General features: G+C 42.2%; 1 protein-coding gene across 1 annotated transcript; it reads right to left on the bottom strand.

Annotated features, from left to right (window-relative positions):
- Positions 1-5,081: 5,081 nt before the first annotated feature.
- LOC113021779 (butyrophilin-like protein 1) lies at positions 5,082-20,032 on the bottom strand. Its single transcript, XM_026166495.1, has 4 exons — positions 19,715-20,032; positions 18,136-18,462; positions 8,871-9,155; positions 5,082-5,812 (listed from the first exon to the last, which is right to left on the bottom strand). Exons 1-4 carry the CDS (start codon positions 19,788-19,790, stop codon positions 5,682-5,684), a joined length of 819 nt encoding a protein of 272 aa, XP_026022280.1. The 5' UTR covers positions 19,791-20,032; the 3' UTR covers positions 5,082-5,681.
- Between the last annotated feature and the right edge of the window lie 1,105 nt (positions 20,033-21,137).

The following is a 21,137-nucleotide window of genomic DNA, read 5'->3' as shown; positions in this document are numbered from 1 at the left end:
GTAACGAGTGGGGGACAGAAAAGCTTCTTACAGAAGACGTTACAGGTCTGTGAGAGCCAGAGATTTTCCTTGTTTGAGGTGACCAAATACTTTTTTTCCACCCTGATTTACGAATAAATTCTTTACAAATCCTACCATGTGAATTCATGGATTTTTTTTTCACATTCTGTCTCTCACAGTTGAAGTGTACCTCTGGTGCAAATTACTGACCTCTGTCATCATTTTAAGTGGGGGAACTTGCACAATCGGTGGCTGACTAAATACTTTTTTGCCCCACTGTACAAGTGGCCTCATACCACAACAAGTTACTTTAATCTAATTCAGTAAAGCAAGCATACTAGTGACCAACCACAAAATGGAGAGCTATGGCCACACAATGATCACATCAAAGGTGGCTCAGCATCTGGCCAACACCACTCACAAGTGATCCAACCACAGTAGCCATATTCCCCACAACACTAAAGGTCACAGCACAAAACACTCACCACACGAGGATCTCATTAGCATCCATCAACACACATTATGCCAACTTAAAAACGACCCATCCGCCTCAGCTACAGACCATCATTAACAAATTGTCTCAAACCTCTTGCCGAGTTTGGTGCCACTTGTTTACTATGTGCAACTCCCAGCCTGAAATGCTACAAAAACAATAAAACTTTACCGGTCTAGTCTTCAGTGGTGTACCGGGCTCGAGGCAACTTTAAACGCAAATTCAAGGGTACCGAACCCTCAAGCGTACCCCCATCCAGGATAACCACCAAACACAATAAACTAAAACAACAAGCAAAACAACAAACAAGTGCTTCCAGCTGATTGTTTGGAACGGATGCGAGGGAATGCACAAAGCACCACATACAAACACCGGGACATGAACACACGGTAATTATATATGCATAAATGCTGACAATGACAAAGACTTATAATAATAATAATAATAATAATGGATTGCATTATGCCCTCAAAGCTCTTTATAATTCCACTATTCATTCACTCTCACATTCACACACTGGTGAAAGCAAACCACAGTTTAGCCACAGCTGCCCTGGGGCAGACTGACAAAGGCGAGGCTGCCATATCGCGCCATCGGTCCCTCTGGCCATCACCAGTAGGCGGTAGGTGAAGTGTCACAACGACCGAGATTGTCCGAGCCGGGGCTCGAAAAGGCAACCTTCCGATTACAAGACGAACACCCAACTCTTGAGCCACGATTTCTCACAGAAGCCTAAATCAAACCTTAGTCAACATTATTAGTGTTCCCTTTGCAGTTCTCCAAAAGCATAGCATAACATAATGCTTCAAGGATTACAGATATTTAAAAACAATTCTGATGCCAGCAGCAGGTTAGACTTCAGAGGGTGAACTGTGCTGGACATTTGATCTAAGACAGTTTCATCAGATTGTTTTAGGGGTTTTACTTTAATCAACGTAACAAGCTAATCCACCCACTCTTTTTTAAATTAATGGTGTTATTAATTGTTGAACCCATTCTCTCTCACACACACAGATAACTTTTATGTGCACCTTCATCTTTGTACACAGTGCTTTCTAACTAACTGGCACATACACACGGAGAATCTGTGTTTCAGTAGTTTGCCCATGAACAGTGTGAAGTAGCTGGGGATCAAACCACTGAACTGTTCCTTAGAACTCGTAATTCTTCTGGGCCTGTCTCAGAACCTGGTGCTGTTGTCTCCTCTGAGGAACTGTTTGCACTCCTAAGGCGGCCTGAAAACACATTTTCATGAAGTTAACTTTTAGAAATCTTACAGAAATTATTTGCTATTCCAAAAACATTTTAATCTGATTCTTATTCAACACACACAGACAGAAACTGACTCAAAGTCTGTCTCTGAGGTTAGGGTGGCTCAATGATTTATTTGACAGGAATCAAAGAAAAACCTGCAGCTAATCCTATAAAATTAAAAAGTTACTGAAGCAGAATAAAAACAAAAAGAGCAGAAAGCATCACTCTAAAATCAGATTAAAATACTTTAAAAACCACATACGAGGGCAATCCCAAAAGTAAGATCTCGAAAACAGTGGTGACGTAGAGAAACTGTACAGCTGTTGGCCACATTGTTGTAGTTGTTGCTTCCTCCACTCCCAAATAAGCATGCGCAGCTTTGCTGGGAAGCAGACCAGGAGTGACATGTTTAGCCGCATGTTCTGCTTAAATTGCTGGCTGTCTGAGTGGTGTCCCAGAAACGATGTGGGCTTCATAGATAATTGGCAAACCTTCTGGAGGAAACCTGGTCTTGTTAGGAGAGACGGCATCCATCCCACTTTGGATGGAGCAGCTCTCATTTCTAGAAATATGGACAAATTTATTAAACCCCCCAAAATATGACTATCCAGAGGTTGTGGTGTGGCAGCAATTTTTCACACCAGCCTATTAATCAAGTAAAGACCAAGACAGACTTTTAATTCATTTGAAAGCCTGATGCTGAGCCTCGTCCACCCCAGCTGTAAAACTCAGAAACCAGTCTTACTTGTTATCATCTATCGTCCACCTGGGCCTTACACAGAGTTTCTGTCTGATTTCTCAGACTTTATATCTGATTTAGTTCTGAGCTCAGATAAAATAATTATTGTGGGTGATTTTAACATCCATGTAGATGCTAAAAATGACAGCCTCAACATGGCATTTAATCTGTTATTAGACTCAATTGGCTTCTCTCAAAATGTAAAAGAACCCACCCACCACTTTAATCACACTCTAGATCTTGTTTTTAACATATGGCATAGAAACTGAACATTTAACAGTGTTTCCTGAAAACCCTCTCCTGTCTGATCATTTCCTGATTACATTTACAATAATTGACTACACAGCGGTGGAGAGTAGACTTTATCACAGTAGAAGTCTTTCTGAAAGCGCTGTAACTAAGTTTAAGAATAGTTTTCATATAAAAATAGTTTGTTGCTTTATAAGAAAGCCCTCCATAAAGCCAGAACATCTTACTATTCATCACTGATTGAAGAAAATAAGAACAACCCCAGGTTTCTCTTCAGCACTGTAGCCAGGCTGACAAAAAGTCAGAGCTCTTTTGAGCCAACCATCACTTTAACGTTAACTAGTAATGACTTCATGAACTTCTTCACAAATAAAATTTTTATCATTAGAGAAAAAATGACCAATAATCATCCCACAGATGTAATATTATCTACAGCTACTCTTAGTACCATTGATGTTAAGTTAGACTCTTTTTCTCCAATTGATCTTTCTGAGTTAACTTCAATAATTACTTCCTCCAAACCATCAACGTGTCTTTTAGACCCCATTCCTACAAAACTGCTCAAAGAAGTCCTGCCATTAATTAATTCTTCGACCCTAAATATGATCCACCTATCTCTAATAATCAGCTATGTACCACAGGCCTTCAAGCTGGCTTTAGCTAATTATAGGCCAATCTCCAACCTTCCTTTCATATCAAACATCCTTGAAAGAGTAGTTGTCAAACAGCTAACAGATCATCTGCAGAGGAATGGTTTATTTGAAGAGTTTCAGTCAGGTTTCAGAGCTCATCACAGCACAGAAACAGCTTTAGTGAAGGTTATAAATGATCTTCTTATGGCCTCTGACAGTGGACTCATCTCTGTGCTTGTCCTGCTAGACCTCAGTGCAGCATTCGATACTGTCGACCATAATATCCTATTAGAGCGATTAGAACATGCTGTAGGTATTACAGGTACTGCACTGCAGTGGTTTGTATCATATCTATCTAATAGACTCCAGTTTGTGCATGTAAATGGAGAGTCCTCTTCACACACTGAGGTTAATTATGGAGTTCCACAGGGTTCAGTGCTAGGACCAATTCTGTTTACATTATACATGCTTCCCTTAGGCAGCATCATTAGAAGACATAGCATACATTTACACTGCTATGCAGATGACACCCAGCTCTTTCTGTCCATGAAGCCAGATAACACACACCAATTAGTTAAACTGCAGGAATGTCTTAAAGACATAAAGACCTGGATGGCCGCTAACTTTCTGCTTCTTAATTCAGATCAAACTGAGGTTATTGTACTCGGCCCTGAAAATCTTAGAAATATGGTATCTAACCAGATTCTTCCTCTGGATGGCATTACCTTGGCCTCCAGTAACGCTGTGAGGAACCTTGGAGTCATTTTTGACCAGGACATGTCCTTCAACGCACATATTAAACAAATATGTAAGACTGCTTTCTTCCATTTGTGCAACATCTCTAAAATTAGAAATATCCTGTCTCAGAGTGACCCTGAAAAACTAGTTCATGCATTTATTACTTCCAGGCTGGACTACTGTAATTCATTATTATCAGGAAGTCCTAAAAACTCACTGAAAAGTCTTCAGTTAATCCAAAATGCTGCAGCAAGAGTCCTGACAGGGACTAGAAAGAGAGAGCAGATTTCTCCTGTTTTGGCTTCCTGTTAAATCCAGAATTGAATTCAAAATCCTGCTCCTCACATACAAGGTCTTAAATAATTAGGCCCCATCTTATCTTAATGACCTTGTAGTACCATATCACCCTATTAGAGCACTTCGCTCTCGCACTGCAGGCCTACTTGTTGTTCCTAGAGTATTTAAAAGTAGAATGGGAGGCAGAGCCTTCAGTTTTCAGGCCCCTCTTCTGTGGAACCAACTTCCAGTTTGGTGTGGTGGTGTGAAGAGCTTACAGCCGGTTGTTTGGCATGAATTTCAGTACGAAGGAGCGGGAGACCATCAATTCCCCAAGAGTCATGAAGGTTGAGGAAAAGATCGGCGGATTACTCTGGATGCTCACTGCATTTTAGTTCTTGAGGTTTCCCAAAGCACCATCCACAGGATTTTAACAGACAAGTTGCAATATTGGAAGGTGTGTGCAACACGGGTACCACGAAGGCTGACAGAAGACCATGGCAATGAGTTGATTCTTCCCGTGAATTTCTTCGCCGCTATGCAAATGAAAAGGACATCTTCTTGGACTCGATTGTCATTGGTGACAAAACCAAGGGGTTCCACTTTGCACCTGAGACCATACAACAATCATGCAAGTGGCGGCATACCTCTTCGCCCAAGCCGTGAAAATTCAAACAAACACAGTCTGCTGATAAAGTCATGGCAACTGTGTTTTGGGACCGAAAGGGGGTATTGTTGGTCGACTTTCTGCCTGCTGGGACCAGAATAACTGCTGACAGGTACTGTGAAATACTGAAAACAACTCAGAAGGGCAATACAGAACCGGAGAAGAGGAATGTCTTCTCCGGTCGCAGGACAGCCGTCGCTGTCCTGCAAAACTTTGGTTGGAACCTCATCACCCACCCTATAGCCCGGACTTGTCACCCAGTAACAACCACCTGCTCCCCAAATTCCCCAAGAACATTTGCCCGGAAGGCGATTCTGCTCTGACGAAGAGGTGAAAGCTTCATGAAGGACATGACAGCGAGCTGGTATGACATGGGCATTCTAAAACTGCCACAGCGTCTACAAAAATGCATTGACCGAAATGGTGATTATGTAGAAAAATAAATAATTCGTCAACCCTTCAAATTATGTAAATATTATGGAAAATAAATGGTTGTTTGTATTTCTAAAACAATAGGAGACCTTACTTTTGGGATTGCCCTCATAATAATACAATTAATAATACAATATTAATGTTACAATTCATTAATATATTTAACATATTGGTCGCTTTACACAGCATATTATTAAATAATTACTTCAACTTACCTGAGTGAATTTTGATGGTTTTTGTAGCCACAAGCCATCCAGTGATAACTAAAGCAAAACTTAGGATTCCAATGAAACATCCACCCAGCCATCCAGTGATAACTTTTCCACATGTGCCTGAAAGACATCAAAAACCTTGTGTGATGCAGAGAATGTATTTAAATCATATAATTAACTGAATAAACCTCAAAAGAAACGCTCCTAAAAGCTTTGAAACTTTAAATCCAATGAACACAACCAAACACTGTGAAGATTCTCATCTGACAAATTGATCTTTTGATCAATCTGTCACACACTAATATTTTGTGAACCTGCCTTTAGCTTAGACTTAGCACTGAAACACAGCATATTTTCAATGAGCTTATGCAATGTCACGGCATGTACAGCATGTGAGGTAAATCCCCTGTTGAGTTTGTAAGTTTGCTCAGAAATAAACAGTGTCTAAACTTTATGGTTGTTTCATTTTATGCAACACATGACTTACTACATGGTGGAGAAACCTTTGCTAGCAAGCACAATAATAAGACATTTCTCATGGTTTGTAGTCACGTTTGCACACATCTCAGGAGGTATTTTGGCCCGCTGCTTTTTACAAAAACTCTAAATCCTTCAGGTTTCTTCACTTTTACGTAGCATCTCCATGCTTGAGCTCCCTCCTCAGATTATCTAAAGAATTGATGTCTGAAGACTGGCCAGGTCACTCTACAATCTTAATTTTCCTTTTCTTTAGCTACTTTTTTGTTGTCTTGGCGATACGTTTTGGGACATTGTCATCCATCTACTACTCATCTTCGATGTTCTTGCTGAAGAAGAGAGGTTTGGGGTACCTGGTCCCCTCTACTGGCCCCTTGGTGAAGTCATCCTGTACCCTTCGCAAAAAACAAAACAAAAAAACAAACAAAAAAAACGCCCCAAAGATGAATGTGTTCACCTCTGTGTTTGACTGTGGGGATGGTGTTCTTTCGGCCATTCTCAGCATTTCTCTTCCTCCAAACACGGCAGAAAAGCTACATTATGGTTTTATCACACCTCAGCACTTTCGCCCGAGCCTTCTCTGACTCGCTTATATTTTCAGTGGCAAACTTAAGACAGTCCTGTAGTTGCAAGATTTCAGTCCATTGCAGTCTAGTGTGTTACCAGTGGTGTTGTTGGTGACTGTGGTTCCAGCTACCTTCAGATCATTAACAAGCTCCTCCTGTTTAGTTTCATCCCTTTCTTGTGATCATCTACGCCCCATGATAGGACTGGACCAAATCATACCATTCACGGTAATACCGGTGTAATGTTGGGCAATGATAAGAAAATGAAATATCGCGAAAGAATATGGGTAAAACGCGCATGCGCAGTGCCTTTGTTTTCATACGCACATGGCGGAAAAAGCATGGCAGCGACGGAGAATGAGTAGGGCGAACGCAGATCGTTGAATGAAACAGATGAACCAGAACTGGTTTGTAAAAATGCTGCAACTCCAGTGGTGTGGAACTGGTTTAGCTGTCGTCCGTCAGATACACAACAAAGCACTATTTTTGGTAGAGCATGCTAGCGGGCCGTCGTTATTACCGATATTACCGAAACGATTTGATGTGCTACACGGCGCTCAAAAATCTGTCAAAATTTTTTAGTACGACTTTGCTGAGCTACGAAGCCGCGCCGCTTGATGGATTGTCGGAGTATTACAGCTATCGTAGGTGGAGCCTCGCGGAGTGATACATACTGCGCTTCAACATAATATTACCGTATTGTGTGTGTATAACCTCTTTTTAAGTTTTGTGGATATTATACTTGGTTATGCTGAGTTTCCACTGGAAATGCCTTTTGGTTAAACTGTCAGCAAAGAATTTGCATTTGCACTGTTAAATTTTTATATAACTTTAATGCACTTAAAAAACAGCTGCTTGTTTAATTGATGGGGTATTTTTTGCACTAAAAAAAAAGTTGTGGAGTTGTAAATTACTGATGTAATCCGTGTCTCACATGGCAACAGAGCTAGTCTGGAGGAACAAGAATTCTGGTTGGCATTCCAATGACATTCAAAATCAATTCATGACTTTCATGTAATGTAATTGATGTAGGAACCAAAAATAAAATTCACATAGATTCCACTGAATGTCGTAGCAAATATGGAGGAAAAGCACAGCTTTAAAATTAGCTTGAAGTTTTAGTTGAATTAGTTTTTAATAATTCACTTACAACTACGACATCGCAGTTGTAAGTTTCTTGTTCGCGTGGCCGCCATCTTGGCTCAGTGTTTACTGTGATTGCTTTGCAAGGGCCAGCAGTAGCAGAGTTGGAGTGGTTTATGCCCCAGTGTCTAAATAAATGGTGCGGCAGTCCGAGCCACAAATTGAACGCCTGTGTCCGACTGGTCTCTCTACAGTGCACCCCAATCAATCACAAGATCACACAACGCAGACCGGGGAGTCCAGTGTAGGGAGGCCCCTGCACTGGTTAAGGTTTGACAAACAAGTCTAAGTCTGCAGCTTCACCTCCTCAGCTCAGGCTGGAAAACCTGTTTGGCTCTTCTGCTCTTGATTTCACTCTTTATGAGTTCAGATTAGTTCTCCACACTCTGGACTCTGTTCAGTTCAGCTGCATGCTCTGCAAAGCCACCAAGCCACCCGCTCTTCGCACATTCAGTCCCACCCTTCCTGCTCTGGCTCTGCTCAAATCTCATCCTCAGCTTGACAGTAATTATTCATCTTTTATTTAACTACAGTCCCATATGTGTTCATTTATCAATCTCATATAGAGAGCTCTGGCTCACATTATAGCAGCCTTCAATGTCTATAAACAATAATGTTGCTAGGCAACCAAGCATTAATTTCTATGGGGTCAAAACGTCGTCCTCGGCAGTTCTAGGTAAATGCAGTCATGTGTGCGTTTTTCCTTTTTAATCCCACACAGCGAATAATTCAATATTTGAGGAATAAGCACATTAAGGTTTTAATTTAACAGAGTCACACAATATTTAAAATTCCAAAAGGGTCAAAACAAAGCCCTTATCAATTCTGATGTTAAAAAAGGAACATCAAATAAATATTTGCTGTGGTTCAGTAAAAGTTCTCCCACGTAGACAAACCTACAAGTTACTTAGAAAGTAGGTTCTTCCAAGCGTTCTGTCAGAAACAACAACTACAGGTATTTGTTCTACAAAATGCCAAAAAACAAATCTTACCAGAGAAAGCGACGTAGAGCTTATCCTCAGTCACATGGCCGATCTCCTCCTGTGTGGCTACACAGTGGAAGAGGCTGCTGTTTGTCCTGGTCACCGTGGTGAGGAGGGTGATGTTATAGCGCTCTCCTGTGTGTGACACCTGTGGCTCCTCAGCAGGAAGGATGTTCCCATCCCCGTCCCTCCACTCTACTTTAGGCTTTGGAAAAGCACCTCTGACCTCACACTTCAGCCGCGCCTCGTCCTCTGTGATTTTCAGGACATGAATGAGTGGCTTCGGAGCTGCACCTGTGAACACAATAAGGCTGTGTTAATCACTTGATCAGTCTTTTCAGATGAGAATTTTTGTGTGAGTAAAAAAGATTTGTTTTTTGTTAAGGTCTGGTTACAGATACAAAGCAAAATACTACGAGTAAAACTCTGTGCTCTGGTTTCCTGGCTGTGTGTGACTCTCAACTTACAAGTACAAATTTTGACCAGATTTTTCTTGCTTTCACCTGATTGAAATACAAATACACATTTGATTTACAAGTACAAAATATTTATGTCATGTGCCTATTGTTGTCTTGCAGAGCCAGTGATCAAAGATCGCTTTGGAGATATTACTGGTGAGTAATGATTTCAATTCAATTCAATTTTAATTATATAGTTATTTAATTATATAGCGCCAAATCACAACAACAGTCGCTTCAAGGCGTTTTATATTGTAAGGTAGACCCTACAATAATATAAACACCCAGCACGCCCCTGCGGGCGGTTTATCCTTCAAGCTCGGGTCCTCTACCAGAGGCCTGGGAGCTTGAGGGTCCTGCGCAGAATCTTAGCTGTTCCCAGGACTGCGCTCTTCTGGACAGAGATCTCCGATGTTATTCCCGGGATCTGCTGGAGCCACTCGCCTAGCTTGGGAGTCACCGCACCTAGTGCTCCGATTACCACGGGGACCACCGTTACCTTCACCCTCCACATCCTCTCGAGCTCTTCTCTGAGCCCTTGGTATTTCTCCAGCTTCTCGTGTTCCTTCTTCCTGATATTGCTGTCATTCGGAACCGCTACATCGATCACTACGGCCGTCTTCTTCTGTTTGTCTACCACCACTATGTCCGGTTGGTTAGCCACCACCATTTTGTCCGTCTGTATCTGGAAGTCCCACAGGATCTTAGCTCGGTCATTCTCCACCACCCTTGGGGGCATCTCCCATTTTGACCTCGGGACTTCTAGGTTATACTCGGCACAGATGTTCCTGTACACTATGCCGGCCACTTGGTTATGGCGTTCCATGTATGCCTTGCCTGCTAGCATCTTGCACCCTGCTGTTATGTGCTGGATTGTCTCTGGGGCATCTTTACACAGCCTGCACCTGGGGTCTTGCCTGGTGTGATAGACCCCAGCCTCTATGGATCTTGTACTCAGAGCTTGTTCTTGTGCTGCCATGATTAGTGCCTCTGTGCTGTCTTTCAGTCCAGCTTTGTCCAGCCACTGGTAGGATTTCTGGATATCAGCCACCTCCTCTATCTGCCGGTGGTACATACCGTGCAGGGGCCTGTCCTTCCATGATGGTTCCTCGTCTCCCTCCTCTTTCTTGGGTTTCTGCTGCCTGAGGTATTCACTGAGCACTCGGTCAGTTGGGGCCATCTTCCCAATGTATTCTTGGATGTTCGTTGTCTCATCCTGGACTGTGGTGCTGACACTCACCAGTCCCCGGCCCCCTTCCTTCCGCTTAGCGTACAGCCTCAGGGTGCTGGACTTGGGGTGAAACCCTCCATGCATGGTGAGGAGCTTTCTTGTCTTTATGTCAGTGGCTTCTATCTCCTCCTTTGGCCAGCCTATTACCCCAGCAGGGTACCTGATCACGGGCAGGGCGTATGTGTTGATGGCCCGGATCTTGTTCTTACCATTCAGCTGACTCCTCAGGACTTGCCTGACCCTCTGCAGGTACTTGGTGGTTGCAGCCTTTCTAGCGGCCTCTTCATGGTTCCCATTTGCCTGCGGGATCCCCAGGTACTTGTAACTGTCCTCTATGTCTGCAATGTTGCCTTCTGGTAGTTCAATCCCCTCAGTTCTGACTACCTTCCCTCTCTTTGTTACCATCCGACTACACTTCTCCAGTCCGAACGACATTCCAATGTCATTGCTGTATAGCCTGGTAGTGTGGATCAGTGAATCGATGTCTCGTTCACTCTTGGCATACAGCTTGATGTCATCCATGTACAGGAGGTGGCTGACAACTGCTCCGTTCCGTAGTCGGTATCCGTAGCCAGTCTTGTTAATGATCTCACTGAGGGGGTTCAGGCCTATGCAGAACAGCAGTGGGGACAGAGCATCTCCTTGGTAGATCCCGCACTTGATGGTAACTTGTGCTATGGGCTTGGAGTTGGCCTCTAGTGTTGTACGCCACATCCCCATTGAGTTCCTGATGAAGGCTCTTAGGGTCCCATTGATCTTGTACAATTCTAGGCATTCCAGTATCCAGCTGTGGGGCATTGAGTCATAGGCCTTCTTGTAATCAATCCAGGCAGTGCACAGGTTGGTCAGTCTGGTCTTGCAGTCTCGGCTGATTGTTCTGTCTACCAGTAGCTGGTGTTTTGCACCTCTGGTATTCTTGCCAATTCCTTTCTGTGTCCCGCTCATGTATTGACCCATGTGCCTGTTCATCTTAGCCGATATGATGCCTGACAGGAGCTTCCATGTGGTGCTGAGGCAGGTTATTGGTCGGTAGTTGGAGGGGACCGGTCCCTTCTTGGGGTCCTTGGGGATCAGGACCGTCCGGCCTTCAGTTAGCCATTCCGGGTGTCTCTCGTTAACTAGCAGCTGGTTCATTTGTGCTGCCAGACGCTCGTGGAGTGCAGTCAGCTTCTTCAGCCAGTAGGCGTGAACCATGTCGGGCCCTGGTGCTGTCCAACTCTTCATACTGGAGACCCTTTCTTGGATATCTGCCACTGTGATGGTTACTGGACCCTGTTCAGGGAGGTCGCTGTGGTCTGCCCTCAGATCCACTAGCCACTGAGCATTGCCGTTATGGGTTGCATCCTTCTCCCATATGCTCTTCCAGTATTGCTCCGTCTCCAGCCTTGGTGGTGCTGTTCTCTTATTGTTCCCTTGCCACTGAGAGTACACCTTTGCTGGTTCTGTGGAGAACAGCTGGTTTATTCTCCTGCCTTCTATCTCTCTGGTGTACCTCCTCAAGCGGCTGGCCAAGGCTGTGAGTCTTTGCTTGGCAGTTTCCAAGGCCTCAGGTATGGACAGCTTGCTGTATTTCTTAGGCACCTTATTTGTCGCACCTTTCTGCAACTCTGTTAGTTGGCTAACCTCCCTCCGTGCTACTTTGATCTTGCCCTCTAGCCTCCTTCTCCATGGAGGGTACTGCCCCTTGTGGCTGTTCAACTTGTAGCCAAGCATCTCACTGATCACTGCTGCCGTATTGTAGATCAGCTTGTTAGTGTCGGTAATCGTGGTTGTAGGTATTGCCCGTAGTGCTGCATTAACATCATCTAGCAGACCTTCTGAGGGTACTTCACGTAATCTTGGTAACCGGCTACGGGGGATCCAGGTTTCAAGCTTGGCCATGATCCTATTTTTCAGGTCAGTTCCTCTCGTACTCAACGATCCTTCTCCTATCGCACTTGGGGCTATGTACCCAATCTCGGGTGGGGGTGATGATATCTCCCCCCTGACCTGGCGTCCTGACTCCTCCTTGCCGTAGCATTTGTGTTGTACCTCGTCAATCTCTAGCTGTGAGAGCAGTCCCTTCTTTCGAATGTTGGAACACTGAGCTACTAGTTGTTTCGCCGTCATTGTGGATGTTGGGTATCGAAGAATCCATAGGTCCCTCATCCTATTCATGTAGCCCCTTCCGCCGGGGTTACTTGCGTAGTAGCATTCCAACAACGCCCTGTTTTCGTCCCTTGCCCACCGATGCCTTCTTGTTCCAGTAGCCCACTTTTCGTCAGGGTGCCCTGGTTCCTCAACACCTGACGCGGACCTTGTTGATCCGGGCGACGTCCGAGCCGGCATGCCTTCATATTTATCTGTCTCGCTCATGTCTGCGGTAGGCTTGCTTAGCATAGGGGGTCTAGCCTTAGGACCCTTACTGGATACAGACGCCCCAGGCAGGAATCGAACTTGCGATCCTCTGTTCCAAAGGCGTGTAGTTTAACCACTACGCTATCCAGCTATATATATATATATATATATATATATATATATATATATATATATATACAGAGAAAAACCCAACAATCATCATCCAATCAGAGAACAGATGGGTTTGGCTGTTGGAGGGGTGATTTATGGAGCGTTAGGTCTTGGAAGAATAAATGCCCTTTTACATGCCAGCCCAGCGTTTTCCTTCATCACCACGAAGGAAAACAGTCTGTGTGTGTCCGAGTTTGGTGATTTTTGTATGAAAGGTTCACATGCTTAATACAGGGACGTCCAGAGCCTTTTCAACAGTGCTGCGTAGGGCTGTGCGATATGACCAAGATCTCATATCCCGATATAAGACATCTATCGTCCCGATAACGATATAAATCACAAAAATTTAACATTTTCTGTAAATTCTGTGAATCTCGGGCAGCTGAAGTGTTTCCATCTGGGCGTCGCGTATCTGGAGTCGAGTGTTTGAACCGATGCATGAAACGATATATTTTTAGACATAAGTTGTAGTTTTCTTTGTGAGTACCGGTATTTATTAGACGGCGTGCTGCGGGGAAAAACCTGTTCTAACGTTTGAGTCTAAGGTTTATTTTTTAACACCTGACGGCTCTTTGTTGCTTCTCATCCGTAAACACTCTGCATACTTTTTCACATGATTCTGTTAATTTTGAAAAGTCTGAACTGGATCTTGAGCTTTATTGTGAAAGGTTTATGTGGAAAATAAACAAGTGGACACGCGATGGTTTTGCCGTTGTTGCTGCTAACGACAACGCATAAAAACAGGCGCTTGTCTGTCTGTAGTGTGGTTATATTACATATAAGAGAAAGAGAGAACTTTAAGAAATGAATATAGCCACTACAGTGACCATCAAAACCATGAAAAAATATCGCCGTAAACAGTTTCTTTTGCGACACCACGAAACAAACGATAGCATAAAATGAAACGATAGATGTTTTTATATCGTCATCCGATATATATCGTTATATCGAACAGCCCTAATGCTGCGGACCTCAGGGGGGAAGCAGTATTGTGGAAATGATAGTCTTCACTAGTGGGGATAGCAACAAAGCTTTCTTTGTTATGAATGAGCGATACATGTTTCTATTGAACATTTGAAGATAAAACAACAGAAACTCTTGTAGAGAACATAAAGTCAGAGATAGAAACGACATTACTACAATTACATGACTAATAAATTTTTCAAATTCAAATTTTTTTTTTATTTGTCACGTACACAGTCATACACAGTACGATATGTAGTGAAATGCTTGGACAACTGCTCGTGACCTAAAGAAAACAAAAAAGGAAAAGGCTATGAATAAGATGGGAAATAAATATGAAAAATTAAAAAGGGTAAATTTAACTAGGAAGGAATAAAATATAAATTAAGGTTAAAAATTAAATAACTGTACAACACAAATTAGAATGAAGGGTAAATTTAACTGGGAAGAATAAGACAAAATATATAAATTAAAGTTGAAAATAAAATAACTGTACAACAAAATACACAATACACAATATAGAACTATATAAGAATGTATGAAGAAATCTAAATATAAATAAATATATATACAATAACAGCAGCTGTACAAGTATTAACCGGAAATGAAGAATATAGTGACCAGTGTTGTGCAAAACCAAAGTCCAGAAAGTCCAGTGTGTGTGTAAGAACCATATGTGTGGGTCAGTACTGTGTGGTGGTGTGATTGAGAGACCGTATCGCCTGCGGGAAGAAGCTCCTCCTCAGTCTCTCTGTGTTGGTCTTCAGGGAGTGGAATCGCTTTCCTGACCTCAACAGAGAGAACAGTCTGTTGTTGGGATGGCTGAGGTCCTTCACGATCTTCCTGGCCTTGGTCCGGCACCGCCTGCTGTAGATTGAGTGCAGGTCAGGGAGCTCGGAGCGGATGGTGCGCTCAGCTGACCGCACAACCCTCTGTAGAGCTCGTCTGTCCTGCATGGTGCTGTTCCCGAACCAGGTTAAGATGTTTCCCGCCAGGATGCTCTCTATGGTGCACGAGTAAAAGTTCCTGAGCACCTTGGAGGGCAGTTGGAAGTCTCTCAAGCATCTGAGGTGGTAGAGACGCTGTCGGGCCTTTTTCACCACGGTGTTGATGTGACAGGACCATGACAGGTCCTGCGTGATGTGAACTCCGAGGTATTTGAAGCTGTCCACTCTCTCCACTGGGCACTCGTTGATGACGGGGGTCCGGTAGTTCCTCTCCTGCTTAGTGCTGAAGTCCACTATCAGCTCCTTTGTCTTACTGACGTTTAGAAGGAGGTTGGACAAAGGAGCTGATAGTGGACTAATAATGGTAGGGCTGTTTGATATAATGATATATATCGGATGACGATATAAAAACGTCTGTCGTTTCATTTTACGCTATCGTTTGTTTCGTGGTGTCGCAAAATAAACTGTTTACGGCAATATTTTTTCATGGTTTTGATGGTCACTGTAGTGTCTATATTAATTTCTTAAAGTTCTCTCTTTCTCTTATATTTTATGTAACCACACTACAGAGGGACAAGTGCCTGTTTTTATGCGTTGTCGTTAGTAACAACGACGGTAACAGCATCGCGTGTCCGCTTATTTATGTTCCACATAAACCTTTCACAATAAAGCTCAGGATCCTGTTGAGACTTTTCAAAATAAACTGAATCATGTGAAAGAGCAGATTGACTACGGATGAGAAGTAAAAAAGAGCCGCCAGGTGCTAAAAAATAAACCTTAGACTCAAACGTTAGAACAGGCTTTTCCCCGCAGCACGCCGTCTAATAAATACAAAGAAAACGGCGGCCGTTACAACTTATGTCTAAAAATGTATCGTTTCATGCATCGGTTAAAACACTCGACTCCAGGTACATGACGCGCAGCTGGAAACACTTCCCGCAAGTCGAGATTCACAGAATTTACAGAAAATGTTACATTTTTGTGATTTATATCGTTATCGGGATGATAGAATTCTTATAGCGGGATATGAGATTTTGGTCATATCGCACAGCCCTAAATAATGCTATTTCTAACCACTGATATACCACAATTTTATCCTTTCAACAGCTATCGAAAGTTAAGGGACCTCGCTTGTATGGCCCCTATGGGATATTTACATAGAGATCCTCCAGCTTCAAACTGTATTACCCTCCCAGTACCCGAAGCTCAGTAAAGCACCCCTCCAACAGCCAAGCCCATCTGTTCTCTGATTGGATTGTTACATTTGTGATTAACATGACATTGACCAATCAAGAAAAATCGGGTCAAAATTTGTAGTTGTAAGTTGAAATCCACACACAGCCAGGGAACCCGAGTGCAGAGTTTTACAAAGGGCTCTAGACTAACTTTTTGCCACGGTTGCATTGTAACTTTTTTTTCTTAGGTACACCAGCACAAAAGTTAGGCGCACCCAAATCTTTCAACTGCATTGCTTAAAACCGCTGTTTTACATGCTCACTTTTTTGGGGGGAAATTGCTGTCCATAAGAACAGTATTACTTTGTAAACGATTAACTAACAATCTTGTCAACACAAGGTTCTTTATTTGGAGCACAGTTCTGCAAGAAAGATAAGTTACTGAAAAAGTGCTTGTACTTAAAGTGCTTTGGCACTCTTTGACAATATTGTAGACAATGTTAAACTTAATCATCATCTCGGCTCCTCTGACGACCTGTTTGCTGCTGCCTGCTGCTGAAAGGCAGTGGGGAGAGGGGACACTTGGGCAGTGCATGTATCGCAGCATATAATGTGTTTTCTGGATACACTGCTGCTTTTTCAGGATTCAAAGATTGATGGCTCCGTGTCAGAGCACTGGCTATGAATTTCAGATGGATCAGGCCTTAACTGAATAAAAAAGTTATCAATAGTTCTTTTCATCTTTTCTTATTACCCACAGCTACATCCACTCTGTCGGGCCTGGGCTGCTCACTAGGGCTGAGTATCATCACTGATTTCTATAATTGATTCGATTCGATTTAATTTTGCTTCAGACAGTCAGAAATATTATAATTCTGATAATTTATTAGATAATTTATTAGATAACCTTAAAAATATTCTGCAATTTTGCATAATTTTGAAAAGCATAAATTTCATCAGTATTGAACAGCAGAAATTAGGCTTTGTCGTCCAAGGACATTTAAGTAAAAGAAAAAAAAACAGCCTCCGACAGCGCTGCAAACAGACTGGTGGGTAATAAGCAAATGAATAATGCAGAAAACAGAGATTTGAGACGGGAAACTGTTCTTGAAGTACACAGAGAGAGAGAGCTGTGCATGAAGTGGGATGTTATCGTGGTGGAAACAAAACAGCAAAATAAGACATTTATCAAATGTGAATCGTAGTTTGGATCTTCTTTTGCTGCTGGTTCAGTGAATTTTGGTTGGAGAGAGACAAACTCTGCAGCTCAGAATCGAGCACAAAAAAAGACGTAACCACTGCGCGGACCCGACACATCAGAATCAGTGAGCTGTCGGCTTTCAGCCCCGACGGCGTGTCCGTGCTGTCGGGTGAGAAAGCTGAGAAAGACAAAGCTGATTCTGATGCGTCGGGTCCGCTCTGCGTTTACTTCTTTGTGCAGAATCCGTTTACCTGCTCTCATTTGCTATTTTGGTGGTTTTAGAAATACTTTTGTGAGCTTTAACCTGAAATTCTGATGTTTCTGGCAAAATATATTTATATTTAAAAGTCAATTCAGGATTTAATGAATCGATATCACTTTATTCAAGCTTCTCACCTCCCTCGCTGGGGCTGATTTTTAGGTCAAGAGCCTCATGATTAAAAGTAGATTCTTGATCCCAACTTAATCATTGACTGTTTGATTGACTTGAATTTATGATCCTAAAGCAGAGACCCTCTTTGCACTGTTAGCCTTTATTTCCAATTCACATGTAATCTAAGTCTGCATGCAAATTTGAATTTGTAATGAAATTGTTGCTGCGTTTGCACACACTGTTTAATAAAAGTACATTTAAGCAAATGTTAGTGTATAAGGAGTGAATTGTATTTTGTTTTTCCACATACTGTACAACTGAGTGTGGACAAAACAACATCAGCATTTTAAAAAAAATTGAAATGTGATTTTTTAGAGAAGGTTTTTTTTAGATGATGCATTAAAACTAAAATACTCACCAACAACAAGTTCAATGCTGAATGCTTGTTTTTTTTGCAGAAATAAATCACAGGTGTAGTTTCCACTGTCAGGCACCAGGGTGTTTTTGATGATGATGGAGGCGTTACCAGACTGCAGCTCTAGTGGAAAATGTGACACCCGTCCTCTGAAGTGCTCGTCTTGACCGTCATTGTAATGATTGCCTCCATCATACCTGAACACCTCCTGTTTATTTGGATCAACTTTCTTCCAGTTAAACAGCTTTTGTTCAGTCTTCTCCTTGGTGCTGAGTGAGCAAGGCAGGACGGCGTCACTTCCTTCTAATACAACCACTTTGATTCGTGAACCTGAAGGACAAAACATTTTTTAATCACAATGGGGACCAAATGGGGATAGTGAGCAATGGGGTTCCATTGCTCTGTAAAAACAGGTTACATGTATGTTAAACAATAGCCTGGCTGCTGGCTATTATTTTTTAAAATAATTATAATAAAGTACATTTAAGCAAATTTTAGCCAAGAAAGTTCTCCACAAGACAACAATGAGACCAGATCTATTTAAAGCTTACTTTCAGAGTAGTTTAACATTTGTTCAATTTTTATTCCATTTACAGAAACATTTCACCGTCCTTTTCTACAGGTTTAGATAAAAATAGAATTACTGACTTGCCGTTGCACTCCTGAAAAGTGTTTCAAAAGAACTTTACAGTGAAGATGATTTCAGAACTTTTAGGTATAAAAATGCCGTAATATGACTGTATTACTGTTTTGGATCACTCTCTCTTTTCTGATCTCACTACAGTCAAAGTCGCTTTCAGCTGTAAATGCAACCTGTTGCATGTGTGAAGGTGATTTGTTATAACCTAAGTAAGGAGGCTTAGAAAGGACTCCTCTCTTTAAAATATTTCTTAGCCGGTTTAGAAGCTACACCACACAGAATACACCTGAATGAGATGAAGACAGGTGTGAACAGTGAAGGTGCAAGGAGGAGAGGTAGTGAAAGTAGAGTTTAAAGACTTTAGGTCAACCTTCCAAATGCATCTGACAGTGCAGGCGGCTTTTTATCTTAGTTAACTTTACTAATTAACTAAAACTGGATGATGATGATGATGTTTAGCGAGGCTTTAACTCTTTTTTAAGCAAAATGCGTCCTTTAAGGTTGAGTTTTTAGTGACACAAGTATAAGAAAGCCACTTATATAAAAATGTAAAGTTTAAAATATCCATCCATCCTCTTCCGCTTATCCTTTTTCAGGGTCGCGGGGGGCGCTGGAGCCAATCCCAGCTGTCATAGGGCGAGAGGCGGGGTACACCCTGGACAGGTCGCCAGTCTGTCGCAGGGCCAACACACAGGGACAGACAACCATTCACACCTAGTGACAATTTGGATTATTCAATTAACCTATCCCCACAAGGTGCATGTCTTTGAAATATATACAAATATATTTGCACCAGTAGTTCAGTAAGACATGAAAGCATGTAGTCAGACCCAGCATTCATACTACTTAGCTAACTTAGCATAAGGTAGCTAAGTAGTATGAATGCTGGGTCTGACTACGAACTTATATCCGTAAACTAAAAATTAGCATTGGCATCCTTACCTGGTTCACCTTCAGCTGATGCAGATAGTATCAGAGCGGCGAGACACAACCACAAACACTCTGGTGCTGACAACATCTTTAAAAGATTCACTGTCCGACAGGTCTCTTAACGTTAGCGCTTATGGCTACAGAAGCTATCCTCCGCCTTAGCTATCAGGCTGAATATAAGTCAAAGTGACTGTGGATGATTTTGGAACTCCCGATAAGCAATCCCAATATAGAAAAAGTTAGTAGACTACAAGTTAAACGAATTTCTACAGCTGTAGGGCGTAAATGGTACAAAAACAACAACTTCGTGTTTGTTTAAGATTTCCGGTTGTATTTCTTTTCCTCCTCCTTCTTCTTCTTCTTCTTCTTCTTCTTCTTCTTCTGTATAGGTTTATTGGCGGTTGGCAAACAGCAAAATGGTGCATTACCGCCGCCACTGGTGTGGAGTGTGGACCGAAATGACAAAAATAAAATAAAATATTCAAATTCTCCCGAACAAATGGGTCTGCCTTAAAAACCAAGATACAGCCTGATAACTTTCACTTATAGAGCTCACGCGGAATAAATCAAACAAGTCCAACTCCACTTTCATATCGTCCAGCTTTTTGATCAGTTGTCTCCTTTCCATTTCATACTTCTGACAATGCAATAAAACATGTTCTATTGTTTCCTGTTCCCTACTGCAGTCACACTCCCCTGTACAGTGTTTACCTATTAAAAATGATGTGCTATTTAAGCCAGTGTGTCCAAATCTCAGTCGAGATAATCGTCTCCTCTCTCCTGTTTTGTCCTGTACTTCTCATTTCCCCCATTTTCCTTTGGTTGTTGAACAACCATCGCCCTTTCCTCTCCTCCTCCCATTGCTTTTGCCACCTTTCCTTCCTTTTGTGTCGTATTCTGCTCTTGAGCTCCGTCCTACTCACACTAATAACCAGGGCTGGACTGGGACAAAAAATCGGCCCGGACATTTTGACTAGAGACCAGCCCACCAGGTATTATAGGAAAAACCATAAAGCCTTTGAATGAAAACAAACGCTGTTGTCACACTGATGTACACTGTCTTGTTGGTAAATATGTATCAGTCTAATAAACGTAAACCTACACCATCCTCCCTATTCTGGTGCTCTAAACAGTACCCGAAAGTAGACTGTTGGTCGAGTTAACCTCCTAAACTATCTACAACACATGGTGAAAACCTGAAATTAAGACAGAGGAGAGGTGAGACATGATCATTACTGATTACTGATGACAGATTTAGATATTTTTTCATAAACCATTCATTTGCCACATGAATAAACAGCACGGCAGGGCAAAATATTTTTTCTAACATGGCAACCTTTAAAAAGTGAAAGAAGACAGAAAGACAGGTGAGAAAGAATAAAACTTAATTGACTTTTTGATGGCATTTTACACACAGTACTGGTGCAGTATCTAG

Source organism: Astatotilapia calliptera, chromosome 5 (genome assembly GCF_900246225.1).
Source record: "Astatotilapia calliptera chromosome 5, fAstCal1.2, whole genome shotgun sequence".
In the NCBI taxonomy this organism is placed as follows: Eukaryota; Metazoa; Chordata; class Actinopteri; order Cichliformes; family Cichlidae; genus Astatotilapia; species Astatotilapia calliptera.
The sequence above is the reverse complement of the archived record's forward strand: the minus strand, read 5'-3'. Positions and strand labels throughout refer to the sequence as shown.

Bases quoted from the DNA above. Each gene is read 5' to 3' on its own strand.
- LOC113021779 (XM_026166495.1), bottom strand. From the start codon at position 19,790: ATGTTGTCAGCACCAGAGTGTTTGTGGTTGTGTCTCGCCGCTCTGATA. The intron at 9,156-18,135 runs GTGAGTATTTTA...TTGTGTTCACAG, and splicing joins CAGCATTGAACTTGTTGTTG to GTGCAGCTCCGAAGCCACTC. The intron at 5,813-8,870 runs GTAAGATTTGTT...GATGTCTTTCAG, and splicing joins GCTCTACGTCGCTTTCTCTG to GCACATGTGGAAAAGTTATC.